Source organism: Eretmochelys imbricata, chromosome 5, assembly GCF_965152235.1.
Source record: "Eretmochelys imbricata isolate rEreImb1 chromosome 5, rEreImb1.hap1, whole genome shotgun sequence".
Lineage (NCBI taxonomy): Eukaryota > Metazoa > Chordata > Testudines > Cheloniidae > Eretmochelys > Eretmochelys imbricata.
This window is the reverse complement of record NC_135576.1, coordinates 62,278,381-62,301,976: the sequence shown is the minus strand read 5'-3', so window position 1 is coordinate 62,301,976 and position 23,596 is coordinate 62,278,381. Positions and strand designations below refer to the sequence as shown.

At 39.7% G+C, this 23,596-nt stretch overlaps 1 protein-coding gene across 3 annotated transcripts in view; it reads right to left on the bottom strand.

The window, feature by feature from the left end:
- Nucleotides 1-12,968: 12,968 nt before the first annotated feature.
- The window catches only part of LNPEP (leucyl and cystinyl aminopeptidase), a 103,889-nt gene continuing 93,261 nt past the window's right edge, over nucleotides 12,969-23,596 (bottom strand). For 2 of the 3 annotated variants that reach the window (XM_077817232.1, XM_077817233.1), the window contains exons 12-18: nucleotides 22,040-22,223; nucleotides 21,152-21,308; nucleotides 20,333-20,517; nucleotides 19,734-19,895; nucleotides 18,239-18,379; nucleotides 17,463-17,544; nucleotides 12,969-16,319 (exon numbers count right to left, since the gene is read on the bottom strand). In XM_077817232.1, coding sequence (XP_077673358.1) covers nucleotides 16,188-16,319; nucleotides 17,463-17,544; nucleotides 18,239-18,379; nucleotides 19,734-19,895; nucleotides 20,333-20,517; nucleotides 21,152-21,308; nucleotides 22,040-22,223 — 1,043 coding nt within the window. In that variant the 3' untranslated portion in view covers nucleotides 12,969-16,187. The remainder of the gene's footprint in view (nucleotides 16,320-17,462; nucleotides 17,545-18,238; nucleotides 18,380-19,733; nucleotides 19,896-20,332; nucleotides 20,518-21,151; nucleotides 21,309-22,039; nucleotides 22,224-23,596) is intronic. The other variant, XM_077817234.1, reaches the window with a different exon arrangement.

The following is a 23,596-nucleotide window of genomic DNA, read 5'->3' as shown; positions in this document are numbered from 1 at the left end:
CTCCTTTGTACAAGATTTGGTGCAACTATAGGACTTTGGTTGCAACAGTGATCTATATGGTCACCGGTCATGTCAATAACGCCACACCCCATATCTGAATTCACCTGCTGTCACTTGTCTTATACTTGGATTGTGAACACTTTGGGTTGGCAATTTCAGTTCTGTGTTTGTGCAGCACCTTGCACATTAGGGACCTGGCCCATGACAAATGCTCCTAGATCAGTGGTGAGCAACCTGCAGGCTGCACGCGACCCATCAGGGTAATCCACTGGCAGGCCACAAGACAATTTGTTTACATTGACCATGCACAGGTACGGCCACCCGCAGCTCCCAGTGGCCACAATTCTCTGTTCTTGGCCAATGCTCCCACTGGGAGCTGCGGATGGCTGTGCCTGCGCACAGTCAGTGTAAACAAACTGCCTCGTGGCCCGCCAGCGGATTACCCTGATGGGCTGCAGGTTGCTCACCACTGTCCTAGGAGCTACAATGATAAATATTGGATATACATAAAAAAGTGGAAAACACAGCAGTTCAGTAACTAATGCCCAGTTCCGTATGCTTTGATACGCAAGCCAAACAGCAAGTCACTAAGATGATGTGGGAGATTTTTGCTTAAGACCAACCAAGAAAGCAAAAAAAAAAAAAAAAAAAAAAAAAAAATATCTGACTTTCTCCTTCACGTCAGGGATCGTTTCAGTGTACTGCTTAGTAGTTCTTTGGTCTGGGCTGTAATGAAAAGGAGACTCTATATCCAGCTTTGCTAGAAACTTCCAATTTGAGGGAATGCCAATTTGACTATTCAGCTCAAAAAATTAAATGGCAAGTCTCTGGTATCTACAGCTATTGGCAGGGTCTGAGCAGAAGCATCTGCACAGTTTCCATCATGGGAGAGCAGCTCTAAGGACAGGCCCTCTTAATGTTTTCAATGACAGAATCGTATGAATATTTAGGAGATGGCAACACACTGGCAGAAGTTGGTGCTTGTTAAAAGTGAAGGAAACAGAGCTGTCAGAGGATGCTGTTTGACGTGCACAAGAACAAATTTGTATTGGTCCTACAAACCTATAGAAACATGCTGAACACACCTGAGCACCAGCCAATGGCCCCTTATCTATGAACTCTGTTCAGAGAGATTCAGAGCACTCCTGTGACAGGGGTCAGAGGGGTAAGCCCACAAGAGCAAACCAAGGCTTGAAATGGGTGGCAAATGAATTTTAAGGATAATTTTGAATTGTATTTCACTCGGAAAGGGGGAGAAATATATGAATTACCAGGTTAAGGGGAAAGGCTACAACAACATTTGGAATGCAACTAGGGGGGTAGATATATCATAGAGCTGGGGCTCCCCAGCTCCATGGCAGGGAGCTTGAAAGCCCTGGGCTCTCCAACTCTAAGACAATCAACATGGGAGGGCTGACCCAGACCCTGAAAGCCCAGGCTCCCCAGCAGCCCACCCTGTGTTCTGTTGGAAACCTGCCCATGTTTCATGGGAAGTTCACAGAAACTGACATTTCCACAAAACATTTTGGTTTCAATGAACTGGCATTTCCCAACAAAACCCTATTTTCTTGCAACATTCCCAACCAACTCTATTCACAACCCCTTCCTGGCTTTCTGCCTCTGACACACACAACCTGCAACTGATATCCCACCCCCTGCCTTTTGCAATGAGGGATTGGACTAGATGACCTCCTGAGGTCTCTTCCAACCCTAATATTCTATGATTCTAAAGTAGAAACACATAAGAACGGCCACACTGGGTTAGACCAATATCCTGTCTTCCAACAGTGGCCAATACCATGTGCCCCAGAGGGAATGAACAGAAGAGGTAAACATCAAGTGATCCATCTCCTGTTGCCCACTCCCAGCTCCTAGCAAACAGAGGCTAGGGACACCATCTCTGCCGATCCTGCTAATAGCCATTGATAGACTTATCCTCCATGAACTTATCTAGGCGTTTTGGGTTTTTTTAACCCTACTATAGTCTTGGCCTTCACAATATCCTTTGGCAAACAGTTCCACAGGTTGACTGTGTGTTGTATGAAGAAATACTTCCTTTTGTTTGTTTTAAAACCTGCTGCCTATTAATTTCATTTGGTGGCCCCTAGTTCTTGTGTTATGAGAAGGAGTAAATAACACTTCCTTATTTACTCTCTCCACATCAGTCATGATTTTATAGACCTCTATTATATCTCCCCTCCCATATAGGGAGAATATACATAAAAACTAATATATAAGAATCAGACTAAAAATTACTTTACAAAATCTCATTATGAAACTATGGATGCAAATTTTCTAGAAAATGGAGTTAATACAAGTGATCAAAGAACACAAATGAACAGACTCAATGACTGATGAAGTAGTACGATCATGAAGTCAAATCCACTTTCAGTTCATGCAAAATGTATTCATTTCCGCTGGCTGAGAGCTTCAAAAATGTTAGAACTACAGAAACAATTTTCAAAAAGTGAACTACCAAAGAATTTTGAGGAAATATTTTCCCCACGCAGAGACGATGAGTCACTGTTGATAGTGCGTGTGGGTGGGTGGGGGAAGAAAGCACTATTTAAAGGTTCTGGTGGTATACAGTGGGGTTCAGGGAAGAGCATATAAACTCTGGCAGAAATTGGGGTAGGGGGACGTGACCTCATGTGCCTCCCACACATGTTGCCTTTGCCCCCAAACATAGTCAGTCTTAACATATGGGAATGAAACTGTAGGATTTAATTTTTTTCAAAGTAATTAAAAAGATGACAAATGTGCAAATATTTTGTGTTGTGTGGTTTTGCTCATAATAAGATTTCAAACTGATTGAGGCTGGCATTAGACTTATATCGTAATTAGTGTTCTGCACTGTCAGTTTATTTATTTTCACAGGTTACTTACCAGTGTTTTAGGTAAAGGAGTTTGAGTGGAATGATAAATTGGTGTAAACCAGTAAAAAAATCAATTTGGGGGGGGGTACTTTTTTTTGTTAACCACTAATGTTTTACACAACTGTTGTATCCTGTAGCTCTGAGACTGAAGCAGTTCCCACAGTGTAAAACATAGCACAGACACGGTGGAGGTTAGAAAAATCAAACAATGTTAATATCATGCTCTGATTGGCTCACAAGGAGACGCTGCCCACTTATTTCTTTGCATCTATTTAGTGTGATGCTGAATTAAAACAAACTATCCTCCACAGATAAAAATAGATAAGATAAACAGGTAAACATGGGGCAAAAATGCAAATCTATGCCTGAATACCAACAAAAAAAAAATCAGTATTTAGAAATTTTCAAGAAAATGAAAGACGGGAGCGAAGAGGCTGCATTGTGCGGCGAGCTCTGTAGCATTGAGGTCAGTGCTTGCACTGGCAGAATAAAGGAGCATGTCAAAAGCACGTAATGCAAGAAGTGTAAAGATGAAAGTGAGCTTTGGGATAAACAGTCACTATCAAGAGCTTTCACCAAGGTTTTCATGAAAGAGGACACAGCACGATAGTGATTCATGCATGCTCTTTGTTTCACTGGACAGCTGCTATTACACAGGGGCCTATTGGTGACTTTGTGCGACAATACCATCCAGCAGCGAAAACCCTTCCTAATGCAGACCACCTCACTCGTAAGCATCTGAAACAATATGACGATGCTTTAGTATCTAAACTGATGGAACCAATTGATGGAAATGTGTCCAGTCTGATTTTTGAGAAGTCTCCTGATGCTTTGGACTGTCCAATTCTTGACATTTTGTTTTCAGGTTTTTTTATTTCAAAGCAAATAAACCCACATTGTTTTGTGCGGATGTGACAGTCATCTCCTTTGCCGACATCCATTTTGTCAAGGCAATAACTGACACGTTTCAGATGTACTGACTAACTTGGGAAAATGTGGCCACAACACACACAGATTCTGCTTCCTACAGGCAGAGTTTGCACAGGAGATTAAACTCAATCAGAAACCAAAGCTGCTATATATCACTTATCTTGCTCATCTGATTAACCTTGCGTTGTCAGCAGCTACTTCTACAGAAGAAATGAAAGACATGAAATCTTGCATCATTGCATTTGGGTCCGTTTTCAAGCATGCGACCAAGTTAAAGGCTTTGTTTTACACAGTGAGAGTGAGACAAGTTCAGAGCTGACTGCCAATTACCTACCCGTTGTGCCACGTCAGTGGATGAGCTTGTACTGTACTATATGACATGTAAATAATGTGTGGACTGTGCTAATTTAGTTCCAAGATCATCCCAAATTTCTGGGTTCTAAATCAGAAGCTCTGAAGGGAGACTGGCAAATAACCAAAATGACTGCCAGATTCCACACACCATGGTAATGTTAATTGTTGAAAACACAGTGTGACACAGAAAACACTGGCATTTTCTCTGCATGCTGCCAACATATTGGCTAATACAGACATTTACCAGATCCTGACAACCAAAATCTCAGCTGAATTGAGCACAAAAGCTTCAGGAGAAACATACTGTGAAAAAAACCCAACTGCTTCTGGAAATCCTTCAGAGCCCAGAACACGAGAAAACCAAAAAAAGCATTCAAAACTTTCAGCACAACATTCAGCGAGAAATGGGATACGACCATAGCCTGTACTCTGAACCCCAAAGTGTATGGTGCTGAAGGTTCTTCTTGGATTGTCATTCAGGTGTTGCACCCCTTCCTCAAGGTGAATTTTGCAGCAGACTATGATTGTTATGCCAGGGCATTTCAACCATTTGCCACCGAAGATCAAATTTCAGATCTGAAAGGGGAATTTACTACTTACCTGAACATTCCTAACTCTGACCTCATGAAACTGGATGTGCTGGCTGTTTGAAACGATCATGAAGACACACTTCCCAACTTCAGCAAAGTGGCACGGCAAGCTTTGAGCGTACCCCCTGGATCTACTGATGCAGAGCGCTTATTTTCAAAGTTTTCCACAACAGCAAGAGGCTCAACATGAGGGAAGATACTTTGAAGAAAATTATGTGAGCATATGCAAACCAGGATTTCTGGAAAAACTACTATCTCAGAGACAAAAAATACCTTTGTACATAAAAAAAATAATTATACTGTAGTAAAATGTGTATATTATGAGAAGTTTGTGGAGTTTTCCCCACCAATTTTTCCTGATTTTCCCCCCCATTTTAAACCTGATTTCATCCCAGTTATAATGTTTGGAAAATAAACACCAAAAATTCCCGATTTAAAAAAAAAATAAAATAAACTGAAAACACAGAACACTAATCACAATGCAGGTTGAATACAAAGTCAAATTGTAGGGGAAAGCATGTTACTTATTCATAAATAACCGATTGCTTTTTCCCAGTTTTACATTAGAGATTTTTGCACTAGTTGGTGCTACACTGTTGTAAGAATCCCAGATTGTAAGTGTAGTGGCAATATATAACCGGAGGTGAAAGTAAGCCGGTATGGGCCGGTATGCCGTGCTAGACCAGACCGGCTTCCCAAGGCTGGTGATTTAAAGGGCCCAGTGCTCCCTGCAGTGGCCGGAGCCCCGGGCCCTTTAAATTGCCTCCCGTGCCCTGCTGCCGGAGCCCTGAGGCTCCGGCAGCAGGGCTCGGGTGACAATTTAAAGAGCCCGGGGCTCCCGCTGCTGCGGGAAGCCCCGGGGCTCCCAGCCGCCTCTGCAGCTGGTAGCTCTGGGGGTGATTTAAAGGCCCTGGGGCTCCCAGCCGCAGCTGGAGCCCAGGAGCCTTTAAATCTTGATTTAAAAGGCCCCACCTCTTCTGGTTGAGGTCATGCCCCCACTCAGGACTCTGGCATACCGGTAAGTCCTTTAAGTTACTTTCACCCCTGTATATAAAAAAGTGCATTAGTTGACTTACACACAGTGACTTGACAACTATGCACTAATCTCCCCAAAATCCAAAGGTCTGGGGACTGAATTTCCTCTTCTAGTATTACAAAAATATATCTCCATTGACTTCTAGGGAGTTAGAAATGACTTGTGCCAAAGTAATTGTGTGGTGCATCAGACCCTTTGTATTTAAATTTATGGAACCCTGCAACTTATTTTTTGGTTACACTTTCCTCTAGATCTGCTGGAGTCTTGAGGCAGCTACAAATAGTGCCAATATGTAAAATCACAACCAATAGAATAGTTTTGAAACTGAAGAAAGTAAAATCCAGGCTGGCAAAGAAAAATTTGATTTTTACTTTATGCATTATGTAATCTTTTGGCAGTTTCATACCAGATCTGTTTTCTAACATCTTCTGTACTTGCTAGAGTATCAAGCATTTTGTGCTTCCCAGCTTCAGAAACTGAAGACACTATAAGATGCTGAAAAGGAACCCCACCATAAATGCAATCTTCAGATCATCAGTAAGCAGACTAGACAAGATGACAGACCTCTAAGACAACATGAAAGAAGCCTCCACGCGAAGGTTTTAACTAAGATGAGGGAAGTGATGCCTTTCATTAGAGTGCTTAACTTGGTGGCGCCAATAATTCCATCGGACGGATGAGCTCCTGTCAAGAGAGCCAGTGCTCGGACACTCTAGACAGTGGGGAAGACAGAGTTATAGAACACATATTTACAGTAAATTGTGCAAAACATTCAGACAGCCTGGCACAAGAACCACATTGATTTATAACAATGAATTCTGGGAAATGATGCTACTACTGAATAACTTCCTCATGAGCTTACAGTGTTAAATTCAGGCACTAGTAATTTCGCAGTCACAGTCAGTGACACCATGGATAGAAAGCATTACTCTCAAGCATATTTTGCCTCATGGCATTTTAACACCATATGCGGATTCTTGGTGATATAGCTTTAAAAGACTTTGAAAACAACGACCTAGCAAAGATTTTTCAGGGAAAAAAAGAAGCTTAATTGTAATGCATGTTAATCAGACAAGATTCAAGGAGCAGTATTTACACACACACACACAAAAGTAGTTTGGATAGCTAAAGCAGCTAAAGGAGGACTTGCAATTTCACCAAATGCAAAGCAGATCTGTTTGTCTCTCTTTTACTGGTCTGGCTGCAAAGTTAGCATATTCATGTTTCAAGTTTATTCCTTTTCCAATCAGTCATCAAGCTCTAAACAGAACATCAGGAACAGATACTAAGATAAAACAAATGCAAATGTATTTGGCTAAGATATCTTACTACAGTTATTTATCCCAATGGGAGTATCTTGTGGTACATTTCCTCTTTTTGGTTTGACTATTTTGAAGACAAAAGGTGACCACACATTTGGTTGGTGAAGCAGCAAAGAACATCTTTCACTGCTATGGGCCAGGTTGTGACTTGTCCTTATATGGGTGTGCCTGGGTAGGGCACAAGGGTAATAAGGAATCTCTTCCTCTTGCGTGGGCTCTACAAGGGCTAGGCAGAATTGTAGCCTCTGCAGTCTGAGGAGCACAGAATCTGCTAAATCTGTTTTTTCAGGGTAACACAATGTCCCAAATCACAAGGATGTATGGAGAGTGGGGGAATGGCAACACCCCCCACCCAACTAGCCTGCAGGCCTCAGGCAGAATGCTTCCAGTGCCCACCTCCCCAGGCTGATGTGGCTTCTACCTTCCCCTTACTATGGGCTGGGCCTAAATGAGCATGACATTTATCACTGTACATACAGTACAGTACTTAAAAATGCAATTTAAGTAATTTGTAACAAACCCGTGTGACTACCAGTGTCCTGAATGTCAAGGGCACATTTTACTAAGAAAGTTGATTTAAGGCACATCCTGCTGCAGAGGCCTGTTTTGTAGGTATTTAATCGATGCAAAACCAAGTCTCTTGCTTTTATTATAGTATGAGAAAATTTACATTTCATGAGTTGCCAAGAGACATGGAAACCAATCCCTATTTGTCAGAAATACTTCCTTTTGTAAATGTTGTTTCTTTTATCTAGGACAGCACAGTTTTGAATGTAAGAAACAACTTTATGCCCAATTCTCAGTACAGAGTTTCTTATACATTGCCAGAATGGACCCTGACTGGTCAATGTCTTTACAATGATTTAGGAGAGAAAATGCCTCAGACTTTCCATTTGGGTTGCAAAACCTCAGTTCTTGTGTTTAGATGAAAGAATTCCTTGTTCTAGATTCAGAGTCAATAGAAATATGGAGGATGAAATCCTGGCCCCTGCCACTGACTTCAATAGGAACAGGATTTTACCTGGAACGTTCTACACTTTCAAAGTCTCCACTACTTGCTTGTATCTTTGTAAAGTTACAATTGCCTGCTTTCAAAAAATAATTTGCCCAGCTTCCAAGCCTCTAGGAGAATGAAACAAAGAACATACAATCCACTGACCCACATCACAAATAAGTGAACATCCATTACTAAATTAACATACATACATTCCCTTCCATCTACAGAGAGCTTCCTGCATGCATCCTGCTCTCAAAAATGTCATCCTGGTTCTTGAGAGCCACATCATCTCTGAGAAGCCTCTCTCTATAACTGGGTCATGGATAAAGAAACATGCACTGTAAAATAAAAGTTAAACATTCAAGGTCTATTTATCCTGGTTCTTACAATATACCACCATCTCTGTGACACCTGGACAATTAAGGTCCTGGTACTAATCTTTAGTGCTCTCAACACGCTTTGTCTTAGAGACAATCCCTTCATTTATGATCCAACCAGACAACCATGCAGCAGAGCTAAAATGCTTAGTATTAGATAAATCCTTCCATCATCTAGGCTCAGGAAGTTCTTCAGCACCTTGCTCAGGATATAGCATGATAACAAACAAAGTTCTATTAGATAAGGGAAATGTTGAGCACTGGATTAGGAATCAGGTGATCTGGGTTCTATGCCTGGCTCTGCCACGTATCTACTGCGTAACCTTGAGCAATATCATTTCATCTGTCTGCGCTTTGGTTTCTCCATCTGCAACATGGTTATAAAAGTGATTTAACACAGCAAGGGCTAATTCAGAAAGGTGGACACTATCCCTGTGAGCCACACTTTCTTTGTATGACAGTCATGGCCATAGTGCACTATGGAACCATTAAGGAGTTAATTGCACTGTACATAACACACAGAAGTAGAGAACGCCATTACCTGCTACAATCTGGACTTCATTCCTTAACTTTTGCAGCCTGTGAGATGTTGCAGTGTGCTGCTGACTGAGCCAATGAACCTAGTCAAATTCTCCCCAAATTTTGATTAGAAAACTAGGCAATCTAGTGAATAGAATTTGAACCATTCAAAGTAACTATTTCTGTTCTGTAGTTGGAAAGATGCAAGATGATGTACTTACATCACAAGTACTTTCCAGACTGTTAGTAACTGAGGATATTAGACAACATCTACTAGGGATCAACATTTTTAAAATCAGCAGACTCAGATAACTTGCACCCAAGAATCATAAAGGAGTTGGCTGAGGAGATCTCTGGCCTACTGTTAATTTTTTTAATAAATCTTGGAATACTGGGGAAATTAGAGAAACTGGAAGAGTGTTCAAGTTGTGCTCCCTACACTATTACCTGGGGACTGGAGGGAGAGAGCGAACGCTGGTGGTGCCTGAGCCAGGACTATGCAGCTTCCTTTGCCACTGATGCTGCCTGGGTGTGGGATAAGCAACATGCCAGGTGAGTCTGGGTGCTAATTGAATGGACTATGCCCTTTGTCTCTAAAGGGATTGGCACTAGGCTTGATGCTATTCAACAATTTCATCAATGATCTGGAAGTAAATCTAAAACCATTGCTGATAGACTTTGTAGAGGACAAAGATTGGTGGGAGTGGTAAATAATCGAGGAAGAGACAGCAGCCATACAGAAAGATCTACATCACTTAGTAAGCTGAGTCCTTCAAACAAAATGCAATACAGGCACATGCAAAGTTATACATCTAGGAACAAGGATTGCAAGTAATACCTATAGCATAGCAGGGGCTATATTGTGGAAAACAGTAACTGAGAAAAGGATTTAGGGATCACAGCAGACAAGCAACTCAGCATGAGCTCCAACTATGATGCTAAGCATTATGGACTAAGGAGATCCTTGGAGGTATAAGCAGGGGAATAGCAAGTAGTGAATAGGAAAGTGTTTTTGCCAACATATACGGCATTGATGAGATTGATACTGGAATGCTGCATCCAGTTCTGGTATCCACACTTTAAAAAGGATGTCAAAAATTGGAGAAAGTGCAGTTTAGTTCATCAAAAAGATTGAGAGGGGACTTGATTAAGGGGTACAAGTACCTTCTTGGGGATAAAATACTGGATCCTGAAAGGCTCTTTAATCTAGCTGAGACAGGCATAATAAGAACCAAAGGCTGGAAGCTGAAGCCAGATAAATTCAAATTAGAAAATCAGGCATAATTTTTTCCACAGAGAAGGAGATTAAGCACTGGAACAAATCACCAAGAGAAGTGATTGATTTGGAGACTCCAAGAGATGGAGAATCAAAACCGGATGCCTTTCTGGAAGATATGCTTTGGTCAAATCACAAGTTATTGGGCTGGGGTAACTGGATGAAATGTAATGGCCTGTGAGGTGGTAATACTAAATGATCCAGTGTTGTCTTCCAGCTTTAAAATCTAGGAAAACAATTCAAAAACCACACACTAAAATGAGGTATAGTTGTTACAAAAAAGAAAGAGCAATTTGTATTTAAATACTTTATTTTCATCTCACAAAAGCAACAGTGTTTGCTGTATACATGCCTTTTCGTCAGTGCCAGTTATATGCAAACAAGTTTATCTGAAATATAAAGAAAATAAGCTTTCCCCCCTTTACAAGTAAAATAAAACAGATCTGCATGTGTATGTATTATACATATATACACATACACACGATTTCCAACCTCCCCCAAAGGCAAGTATTGTACAACCTAGAATTTCACCACCCAAAGCTCACACATGTGATTGTACATTGTACTTATATTTTAAGTATTTTAGAAATACACAAGTGTTCTCCCTTTACAAGTCCTTAAAGTACTTAACTTTTCCAAAATAATTTGAAAGGTATCATTCTTCAGGGCTATTTAACTTTATAAAGACTGGAATATAGGGCTCTTGTCTGACTACAGGTTTAGCAGTAGTTTGATGCAATTTGCTCTCAGAATACTCCATTTCCCTACTTTGTTGAATAGAAAATATTATTGATCTTTAATAACTCAATCCAAACTTTCATGTATTTAAATCCATTCAAGCTCCTACCTTTTCTTAATATTTTACTGCAATTTGCTAAATGCCACTATGATCAACTCAAAAAAAGAGGTCTGCCTCTCACTGATCAAAACTAAGTTATCATGAATAAAAAAGTCTATTTCTACTTCAGAAGCAGGTTTAAACAACAGAAAAACTAGAGGTTTAAATTCTTTAGCAATATGACCTGAGAGTTTAATGTGGTAAATTACATCCGTTTAAAACTTTCCAGGAATCATGTGAATCCATGCCTCATTAAAAAAAGTAACCAAATCTTCCAACATTTAGTAGCATCTTAATTAAAAAAAAACAATAAAATAACGTAAAAGTAAGTTTACTCAAGCATTTTCTTCTATACAGTTTAGCCAAATGAGAGAGAACAACATTTACCATGTGATGGAGTGAATTAACTACATGAAACCGGATTCAGAAATATACAAAGAAAGCCAACATACAAGCCTCGATGCATGAAATGCATACAAAAGTGTATGGTTAATGAGGCAGCATTGTTTTAAATTTCAGAGTGCGATGAAAGATAACATCTTCGAGAGGGCGGGGAAGGAGGAGGGGGAAGAGAGGAGAGCCAATCAGTTGGAAAAAGAATGTTCCATCTAATATAGAACAGGTGAAAGATATACAATCATAAAGCAGGATTCACTTCAAGGGTCAGACTTCCTGCAGCATATGGTCGCTAAAAAAACACCCAACATAATGAAGGCCATTACCATGTTCCTTAAAGCATTACTTTTACAATGCACGCCCAACATCAAATGCTCCAAGATGCAGTGAGCAGGTGAAATGTAAATATTCCTACGGCAAAAGCCACCTCTTTGGCCCGGTAAAAAATGAATACCACTTCTAGAGTTAAAGTGAGCTCTTCAGATTGCCAATGCACTAGTATTCTAGAAAAGGTGCAGGTGTTTTATGAAAGCAGGGTTTGATAAACTAAAATTTAGAGTGGATTCAATTAAATAATGATGAAGTGCCTACTACAACATGTATCATTGCTTACAGAAGCATATGCAACCTTGCTTTTGTAGTGTGTTACTGAAAGATGTCAGATTGTGTAAATGCTGAAGTACAATTCTATATGTGACTTTCAATGCATGAAGGAATCCACAGTGCATATTCAAATTTGGAAAATTGTAATCTCGCCAATTTCCACATACGTTAGCACAGTGCTCCTACAGTTTGCCTCAGAGGAAGGCTGCTCTAGCGACCGGTGTTTTCAGCTTTCCCACCAGCAGGCAGGTGAACATTTGGAGGATGAGAATGTGCTTGCAGAAATTAGCTGAAATGACTGGGAAGGAGAAATACATCCAAGAGAGCAAACTAAGGCTTGAAATAGGTGACTGAGAATTTAAGTTATAGTGTTTCTCACAAAATTTGAGTCACTTTGTTAATGTGAAGGGGGACAAGATTGGGAATGCAACTGGAATATCGTGTGTGGTTTAATATATAAAAATGAAAGCCTCTGGAATACTACAAATTGCTACCCCACTCAAAGCGGTGTGGGAAACAAAAGTATCATTGACCTCCAGCAGAATATGAATTGCACTAACACCTCTAGCCTAAAGAGTAAAAAAAAAAAAAAAAACACACACAGATATTGAACAGGAGTTTTACTGTCCCACTAGAAAAAAGCATGGCCTCCCTTTATTCCAATCTCCAGCTAGCATATGATCTTGCATGTCACTGTAATATAATCCATAAGGCAGAGACTATTGCTACAATCATTTCTAAACAGCCACATATGATCCATTTCAGGCTCCTTCTCTCCTCACATCCTGATCCTTTCCACACTATGGAGTAAATTTAAAAGCCAAAAACTCATGAATGATAAAGTAAATGCAGGGTTTAGCATTAAATGCATTTGCAATTTTAATAAAATCAAAGATACATCAGCATGCAGACTTCTCTGTTTTCCAGGGATAAAGCTAAAAAAACCTCATTCATTAGCACATTTTTCCCCCCGTTAGGCTAATTTTACATGTGAAATGTTAGGGAAAAAAACCCACAAAATATGTAGCTATATGTAATGCATGGTTTCTTTCAAATTAGGTTTTTAGACTTCAAAGTTAATATTAATTTACAACTGAAATCACTGCAAAGTACCAAGACTACAGTAGCACAAAAGCTTCGAAGATGGCAAGTTAAGGTGTTTCACTGGACCTAAACTGGGAGACTCCAACTAAAATAAACATTAAACAAAACTGATTTCACAGTGGGGGACGTGGCCCCAAGTGACTGGTGTTTGTCTAGTAGCTTTTCAGTGGAACTTGCCTCTCCTTCAGAAACAAAATAAAGACAATGGCCCAAGACTTACACAGCCTCTTGTTCCATAACGTTTGCCTGTAAATTATTATGGAATTATAACAAGAAGTGTTTTCCTGCAATGTGTGTGTTTCTTTTGACTGGAAGACAAAAGAACTGGTAAGAGCCACTTATTTAATGTGAAACATGACATGTGTCTTGATAGTTACCTGCACCAATTCTCCTCAGTTCCCACTGAGCTCTGGAAGAGATGAGGGTTCTTAGTGCTTTTCAGTATCAGGGCCTGATCCAACTCTTACTGAATTCAATGAGAAGCTTTTCCTTGACATCAATAGAAGCTGGCTCCCAGGTACATAGTATGAACTCCACAGAAGGACAAGTGATATTGAAAACATGAATCATGTTTAAATAGCAAAAAAAGGTGAAAAACTCAGTGCACTGAGTGGCAAAATGAAACAAACCTTAGGTTGGTTGTTTGGTTTTTTAAAGCGATGATTTTCCAAACTCTGTTTTTCAGTTTTTACCGTATTTTGCACTCTAAAATGGAGGTGCATGGTATTCCCTAATACAGATTACATTACCAGTAACATGTTTAAGGTCAATGGTAGAACATTCCTAAAATCCCAGAGTTGGAACTGAGGAAATTATTATTATTTCTCACTCTACAAAGTTTGATATCCATCATCTTTGCTGCTGTCAAGGGGGAAATTTTTTAAAAAGAACAGAGAAATGGAAAAAGGAAAAAAACACATGGTATAAACACAGAAAAATATACAAAGATGTAACTAAACACAGTAACTGGGGGGTGAGGGGGGACGACACATCACTGCACAATGCAGTTAATACAAGTGATTAAAGAACTCAATGAATTAGGATAACATCTAATTCAATTACTGAGGAGGTGTACAAATCCACTTTCAGTACATACAAAATGCATGCATTTCCACTGGCTGACAGGGTGTTTTGCGCACCCAGGAGGAGTAACATTCTTTTTCAAGGTTAGAACTGCAGAACTCATTTTTAAAGTAAACTACTGGCAAATTTTGAGGAAATTTTTCTCCAAACTTTAGTTGGAGAAGCACAAAATATGGAAATGAAACTGCATAGTTTAAATGATTTAGTACATACCTACTGATGAAAAGCCAACAAATACTATAATTTTCACTAGGCAGTTTTAACTAATCACCTACCTACAACTCATGCACATTACTGCCACAATTTGCAGGTGAAAGTTATAAATTTTTTTTAAACAGAGCCAGTATTAAAATGGTAACAAATTCAAAGCCAAGGCTGATTATGACTGAAAATAGTCTCCCCACCTTTTGAAGAAAACTTTTCTCAGGGCTTGTCTCTGCACAAAATTTGCACTGGTTTAACTTAAATCCATTTTATTAATTGATTCAATTGGTTTGTTTGGATTCTCTTACATTGGTTTAAAACTTGTTATATCAGTTTGGCTGTACATGAAAGTTTTCTGATGCAAACTAATGTGATGTTAGCCAGCTTTAGACAGGCATAAGAATAGTTACACATTATCTCTCCCCACCACTTTAACTAAACAGGTATAAAGATCATCTCTTTAGTTAAGGAGGTACAACTCTGTGTTTACACCAGGCCTCAAAAAGGGCCTTAAATGTGAATTGCTTTAGAAAAAAGGCACATTGTATTGTGGCTATCTTGCCTTTTAGCCTATCATGCCAGATTTTAGAGCACTTGTTCGCAGAATAAGTTTTAGGCTTTGTCCCCAATAGTTTTTGTCTGTATTTGGATGGTATCATGCAACAAGTTCCCCACTGCTGTGTTACACCTAGAAAGCATTACAGAGTAAGCGGTGTATACAAATTATACTAGTGATACTGAAAAATTAAGTGAAGAATATAAAGACCCAAACAAAACGTCTGACACACATGTACCAAATGCAGGCTCTCAGCAAAGAGGAATGGTGAAAAGGATCAGTAGTCAATCAGGAGTCAGTTCACCATCTGAACTAGTCTGGAGCAACTTCCTATGGCCTTTTTTTTTTTTTTTTTTTTTGGAAGGTAGGGGCTGTTGCTCAGATATCAACAAATCAATAATAATTCAGTCTGGCAACTGAAAGTTTGACCCTTAAAAGTGCCTAATGAGTTAGGAGCACACGCCCCACTGACTTTCAGTGGGACATGTGCTCCCAAGTCACTGAGATGCTTCTAAAAATCTCTCCCCTCCTAAAACATTCATATTTGCTATTTGGCTTTGTTTTCTCTTCATATAATATCAGTAGCACCTGGCCACTTAATAGACAAAAATACATATTATAATAATAGCTGTATATTCTTATGTTTTTAGAACGTCTAGAAAAAACACTTTGATCATCAAAAGCTAAACCCGAAGCTACCAACAGTTTTGCATAAAGAACACTGATTAGCCAGCGCTCTGCAAAGAAAAAGCATCTCTCATGGCAGTTTTTTCCCTTGTTGCTCTCTTTTTCAATACTTACCCAGTGTTGAGAACGATAAGACAGGATTTCAAATGACAGGGTGTTTCAAATATAAAGTTACTGTACTTATTAGTTATTTATGCAACTGTTTGGTCTATAGATGAACACAGTTCCAGAATAAATAAACATCTACATCTGGCCCACAAATGGCCAAAAGAAAAATAAACTTAGGTGAAATGTGCCCTGAGCTAACTAGAACCCCTAATAGTGCAAACAATGTTGCAGCGATGCCTGGCTTCACCCTGGCTTTTGCAAAAGCAACAGTTCACAAGCTTTCTTAATGGCTAACACACACACAAACACACTCTCTGTGGCATTATGTTCTCTACAGCCATTGCTGCAGTGTCGCTAAGTTCTTCTCCATCCACTTAATATTCAGCTGAATTGTCTCAATAGCCTCCTTGACACAGCGAAGTTGAGAAATCTTCTCGGACTTGGACTCAAAGAAAGTTTTAACCTGCAGAGTAAGGAAAATGTACATTTCAGGCTCAGAAACGTAGGCAGTTTCCAAGTTAAGAGTGTGCCACCTGCCCATCCTCCACGCCCAGCACAAAGTACCAATGATCCACATTCACGTAGTTAGCAAATCACACAAGAGGGTTGCTGCAAATAGAGTGATTACAGCTCATGGGAACTGCAGCAATAGCCTGTGTAGCTTCAGTAAAATTCAACAAGAAATTCTGTATATTTGGTGGAATCCCTACCTTTCACTCAAAGCACAATCAAGTTGTAATCATACAGCACTCAGAAATGAACTAGCTTTCTGGAGAAGGATTCTGTTCTTGTGACAAATGGAATTGCCTAAAACGATTCTATCTTTGGTACACTGAAAATCAACTTATCACGGGGCATCTGACACAACGAAGTACGTGAATGCTAAAGCATAAGAAAATAAATTCTGTGTACAGGTAAGATTTGCACACGTTTTTACTTGGGCAACTTTAAAGATTTTAACCTTTAGCCATTTCCCTAGAAGTTGACAGTCTACAGTAGAAGCTGTAGTGGCTTCTATGCCACCTTCTGTCCTTCTAAGCCCCTGGAGTAGAAGGTGTGGGTAAGGAAAAGGGGGAGACAGCTGTGGCACCTCAGCAACTGGCTGATCCTCAACTGCTAAAATTATCTTTTAGGGCTGCTGACAGCCAAAGTAAAATGCAGTGACCTTTAGGCTGCTCTATCATACGCCATAGACCTGGATAGTGTCAGCGGTCCTGGAATCAGAAAAACAAAGCCACCTTTGGCTCAGTCTCCTACTGACACGATCAAGTCGCAGCCTGCTAGGTTCATACAATCTGAGCCAAGTAATTACCTCTGACATGGGCAATAGTCTCTCGAGTACCTTGCCCATTGGAACACGCTGACAGGATTGCTGGGTTATATTCCTAGCACTGCCACAGACTTCCTATGTAACCTTGGGTAAGTCACTTCTCTGGGACTATTTTCCCATGTGTCAAATAAGGATACTAATAGTTCTACACTATTGAAAAGGACCTTTAAATCTATAGTGAAATGCACTATGTACATGACCATATCAATCGCTAGTGCACACAATTTTTTGGAGGGGGAAGCTAATATTTAGGAAATAGTACTTTACACCACCAACCTCAAGTAGATGGGCCTCTGTTGAAAACTGAAAGGTTGACATGGTTACTATATTCTGGATAGCAAATGACCCCAAGTGGAACCTGAAATATGGAAGAAAAAAATAAGAAAGTAAAAGTAACTTGTGGTAACCAGTTTATGAAGCAAGAGCACTTCACATGCTTTTTTAAAAGACTTCAAGCACCAAAAGGGTAAAATTTTCAAACAAAACAAAACAAAGCCACTAAGTAATTTTTAAAAGTGATTTTTTTGATACTGATCATCACATTGAGTTATTCTATCATATAGTAACACAATGTTTTTTGGGGGAAAACAGCTTAAAGTTGTAACACTTGCAACAAGCTGTGATGCTCCCAGAAAAGCAAGTATATTTCTGAAGACCGGTTCCCCACACACACACATGCACACAAAAACTTTCAGTGTCTCCAAAAGGAGGAACACATTTTTCAATCTGTTTCAAAGCATGCTGAGAGACCACTGTGGATGCAAGATATTATTCACCATGGAACGAAGGAACAATACATGCATCACTAATAGTTTCATATCACTGTCCCGTTAATAAAGGACAGGCTAATATTTTCTGAACCGGGGGGAAGGGTGCAAACAACAATGGGAATTAAGCAACTAAACCACTTTGGGGGGGGATGGGACTTGGGAACTTCTGAAAATTTTATTCAAAGTTAGCTCAGTCTATTATTTTGCAGTTGAAAAAATGCACACACACAAATGCTGCACTTAACACTTCACATTAATAATTAAAGACCAAACCAAACTTACTTCCGTATAAGCTTTTCCCAGTTCTCTTTGACAAAGTCCCAGGCCACCAAGTGCCCAGGCAGACTTTGGCTGACAGTTGCTATGATATGCGAAAGTTCCTGTGCCCTGATGAGGTTTCCCTCCAGGCTTGTTTGCATTAACCTAAGAGACAAAACAGATCCAGTCAACTCAAAACTACTACACAAACATTTCACAGCTAGACGGCAGTGGCTCTCATAGGTTACTCAGCCAATTAGAACAGAGTATAGAGTTGGTTGGAGGCTACTTACAGATATATTTTCTTATCTTTTACAGATACCTTAAGAAACTAGATGGAGTCAAATAACAGGGCCAATACTGCAAACTTCATTATTTACCTTTGGTTTGCAAATGCCAAACATGGGGCCCAATCCCATGAAGTACAGAATAGCTTCAATGCCCATTTGAGTCATTTAATTCCCACCAAAATGCCAGGGGCTCAGTGACTTTTGCATGGTCATAAGGGGAAAACAAAATTCACTGGTCATCATGAGAAACTATGCTAGTTCCACAGCACAGCAGTCATGGAAACCTTCCACTGTCTCTGCTACACCCTCTGGACAGTCCTCTGAAGTGGTCAGTGAACATACATATAATGGCTGTAGATGTTGGCGATAAGGTGGCTCTAACTTCCTGCATAAAGCAAGTTCAAGATTTCATCCACACAGCAAGCAAATGCTATCTGAACTCTTGGTTCTTTGTTATGAAACAGGCCTGTACTTGGAAGGCTTCACAGTATTTCTGATCTAAAGCAACTCCACACTGATCTTCCAAGAGTGTAAAGCTTTCAAGCTTGATTCTCCTCTCACTATACATTCCAAGCAGTGTAACTACACTGACCTCTAGGGACAGGTTTCAGAGTAACAGCCGTGTTAGTCTGTATTCGCAAAAAGAAAAGGAGTACTTGTGGCACCTTAGAGACTAACCAATTTATTTGAGCATAAGCTTTCGTGAGCTACAGCTCACTTCATCGGAGGAGTTTCTAATGATTTCCACAAGCATAAGTGAGCACAGTATCAGGACCTTTGCATTTGATTATATGGAATCCTGTTCCTGATATGTTGGCTACATTTTGCTTTAATAAGCAGAAGCCTACTAAAAAATGTCTTCCTAGCACTATGTTTAGCCAATGTAAGAAAACCAGTCAGTTATTTTAAGTGCTTCTTGGGAAATGTGGATTTTCCCCTCAATATATTTTTTTTTTTTTAAAGTTTATGCATTACATAATATTTTGAGGGGGACAAGGACAGTGAGGTAAAAAAATCTTGTATTGGACCAATTTCTGTTGGTGAAAGATACAAGCTTTTGAGCTGAAGAAGAGCTGTGTGTGGCTTGAAAGCTTGTCTCTTTCCCCAACAGAAGTTGGTCCAATAAAAAGTACCTCACTTCCCCTCCCCTCCCCCCCCACCCCTGCTGTCTCTCACATATTCTGGGAACAACACAATTACACCACCACAATCTTCTGGCATTTTCATACCAGATCAGTTTTCTAATATCTTCTGTGCTGGCTAGAGCATCAAGCATTTTGTGCTTCTCAGCTTCAGAAACTGAAGACGCGTACATGCGTAGAAGGAACTCCCAGCCATCGTCAGTTTTTGCTCCTGTTGTGAATACAGTCTTCATAACATCAGTAGGCAGACTATTAAAAAAATTACAAAACAAGAATAATCCTGTATGAGACACTACGGAAGAAACCACCACATAAAAGCTTTAGGCAAGTAGCACAGGTGATGTCTTTTGCACTTAATTTGGTATAATAGTAGTTTTGTAGGACCAGATGAATTCATTTCCAGAGAGGCATCATTCAGATTCTCAAGAATTACTCACTCAGAATTATCAAGTAGGCATAGCAGTCGCATTCAACAACACTGTGGATACAAGGTTTTAATTTCTAAAATATAGTTCCTCTTGTTTTATGCCATACTATATTCAAAGGAAATGCCGTAAAAACTGCTGAATGAAGCATAGTCTCTGTGCTTTGGTGGCCAAGACTAATTAGGATCTTTCTTCAAAACAATGGTGGAGACGTGACAGAAATACATAAACAGAACATGCTCAGACTAGTTTGTGCTTTACCTCTTCGTGCCATTGGAAGCCTTCCATTCCTTAAACAGTTCGGTGGCAGTGGTGCTACAGTTTCCCAAGTGATGGGAGCAGGCAAAGGCGAGCACAGTAGACCGGAACTCTCGTTCAGATACAGTCCCATCATCAGTCCAAGTCTGTTGATCAATTTTGCTTCCAAGTAGCGTTTTAACTCTGCTCTAGATGGTGAAAGACAGCAAGCAATACCAAGACACATTACCTTGTTCAGAGAGGAATTCACAAGCAAGATAAACAACTAATGGGAGGGTGTAAGATTGTGTAGACCACCCCCTATTTCTGACTCCTCCCTGTTTAAGATACACCAAATTAGACTACCATACACATGGCTAGTGGGTGTAAATAGATTTAAGCATACTCTCTGCATCTGAATGTTAGTCCTCTAGTCCCAGTCTGGAAGAAACTGTCAGGTTATAGACATATGAGTCAGCTTCAAGAACTTTTGAAATAGACAACAAGGGTGTTTTCTCCTCATTTCTATAGCAGAAAAGGATCTGGATTTTAAACAGTTTATTATTATTGAATATCTATTGCAATAGCACCTAAGAGCCCCAGTCATGGACCAGGACCCCCATTGTGCTAGGTGCTGTACACAGAACAAGAAAACAGTCCCTGCCTCAGAGTAATTATTAACCTTTATTACTCAAGACAGACAGAATAGCCTTACAAATATAAAGACAAGCCAATGAGATTCCTGAATGTTGGTCCATCAGAGTCTAACCGGAGACCGCAGTTGTGAATTGATGTTATGGGAAAATATTTCAAAACACTGATATAGAGAAGAGGAAGACATACCACTACTCTTGCTGCAAGATGCTGCATTCCTCTTTTTTCTACGAGGTCATAGATGAGACTCACTTGGAACAGAGCTTGACTGATTGGTGCAGTGTGGTTCTCTTTCACTAGGTAATCAAGCAGATGAAAGGCGTTCAACAGAGACACCTTTCCTATACTAAAAAGATCAAAGAACACAAAAGGAATTAAAATGGACTCAGAAAAAGAATTTCTTGCTAAAATGAAATCTTAAGGATGGCATCTACCTTTGTGAGGCTACAATACTAATTAAAAAAAAGAACTAGATCATGAGCTGGAAGCAAATGGAAGTAAAAATATATAAAGTATTACTGTTCTTGTAATATAACAATGATGGCAACAATCATGCCTTTGATTAAGGGGCAGAATTAAAATAAGGTGCAGCATGGTGGCAATTGAAAGTAAGTGAAATTACTCAGATTAAGGAAGCAGTAGTCACTGAAAGGCCACCCAGAATTCACAGCCTCATTCCAGCTGCAGAGCCAACAGAGCGGTACATGAGGAAAGTAAACCATTAAAACATTTATGTCAGAAGCAACTAGTTTACTTCTCTTGAGCATAAAAGGTACTTTCCCTTTGATAGGACAAAATCACAAGGCATTTCTCTCAGACTTGTAAAAGAACATGTCCTCCATGCCAACAGAACTAGCAGGTGTCCTTTACAATACAAAGGGATGAATGATGGCATTAAATGAATGGAGATCAATATCTGATGTTTTATCATTGAAACTCAATCAATGATAGCGGATACTGAACAAAAGTATCTTTAAAGCATTCTTCTCTGCAATGTCCTTAAGTATAATCCTTTTGTCTTGCATGAACTTAAAATTAAAAAAGCTGTACTTCCCTCCCCCTCCCCGTATCAATTACCCCACAAGACTGAAGATATTGTTGATCAGGTGAGCTCGGTCTTCGGCACTCAGAGCAGTGAGATTATCTCTTAGCAGGTCAATTAGAATATTCCAGTCATCTTCAGCATAGTGCACTATATAGTAGCCATTCATGTCCACATTGAACTTTACCCATGCCACTTCCTCCTGAAGTTCAATGGTAGCTAGTTGAGAGAGAGAGACACAGACACCCACACAGTTATCCTATTAATATTGAACATTTTAAAAACCTATTTTCTAATTCTGAGTGTTTAGAGTACTAAATGGTTTGGACCCAGCTTACTTAGGAGGTCCTTTCTCTTCCCATCTATACTATTGCAGCTGTAACCAGAGATAGTATCGGAGCTGGAAGCTCCCCTGTCATAAAAAGGAGTAGCAGTCAGCATGGTGTTGTGTGTGAAGGCCCCTTAACTCTGGGTTGTTCTCCCCTCCTATTCAGGCTAAGCAAAATAACTGGGCCACCACTTTCCACTAGTTACACCTGTGCATTCCTACAGAGTTCAATGGATCTGAATTACAACTAAGAATGTAAATAAATCAGGAGACAGAAGGTGAATTTTAGCATCCAGGTCATAATGTAACTGGATTCCCTCTCTACCACAACAGATGAGCCCTTGCAACCAAGAAACAGATTAGAAGGGAGAAGCCCTCTTTTTTAAGATTTATTTGGAGTATGGGTTGAACTGAGGGCAGAGTTTATCCCACTGGAGATAAAAGGTGGCAATTTCAAAGTTGTGAACTGCACAAATGTGACAAGACTGAATAAAATGCAACAGTTTTAGACTAGACTCATGCTCGCCAATTTGGCAATACTGGATGTGACCCATCCCTCAGATACATTTGACAGCAGACTGACCTACCTAATTAACTATTCTCAAAAAATTACAATTAGTATTTATCTGAGACCGCAATAAATGGTATAATTTTACCATTAAAGTTTTAAGTTCAAGGGGGAAAAGAAAAAAAGTTCATGCTGATTTGTGTTCATATGGTCATGACAACCTGGAATTTGGTTGTTTTACATTTGAAAAACACTGGTTTCCATACTTCCAGGAAACCAGCTTCTCATTATTATAATTTACCTGTGTGGGGGGAGGGGATAGCACATTACTTCCTGGCAGCCTTAGGTTGTCTCTATGCATCAAGCTAGAGGCCAATCTCAGAGCCATGTTATTTAATATATTTAATTTGTTCAATCATGTATTACCACATCTTCAGGACTGTATCAGCTGCCATTTTGAAGGCAAACTCAGCATGCACTGCAATGCAACTGATGCAGCCATGTGTGTCATACCACAATGCAATGGAAACAAAACATCACTGACTAATAAGAAACTTTCCTAGTAATCTTTCTCTCTAAAAATGAGGTGATTCAGACCAGGAGTTCACCAGCTGAATCTTCTCAAAATAAAACAAAGTGTATTTCCAAGTGTATTTCCACATCAAGCAGGTAGCGGTGGCAGGGAAGAACAGAAACAGGAATTTTTAGGATAGTAAGTCTTGAAAATCTTGTAAGAAATTAAGCAGATTCAAAACC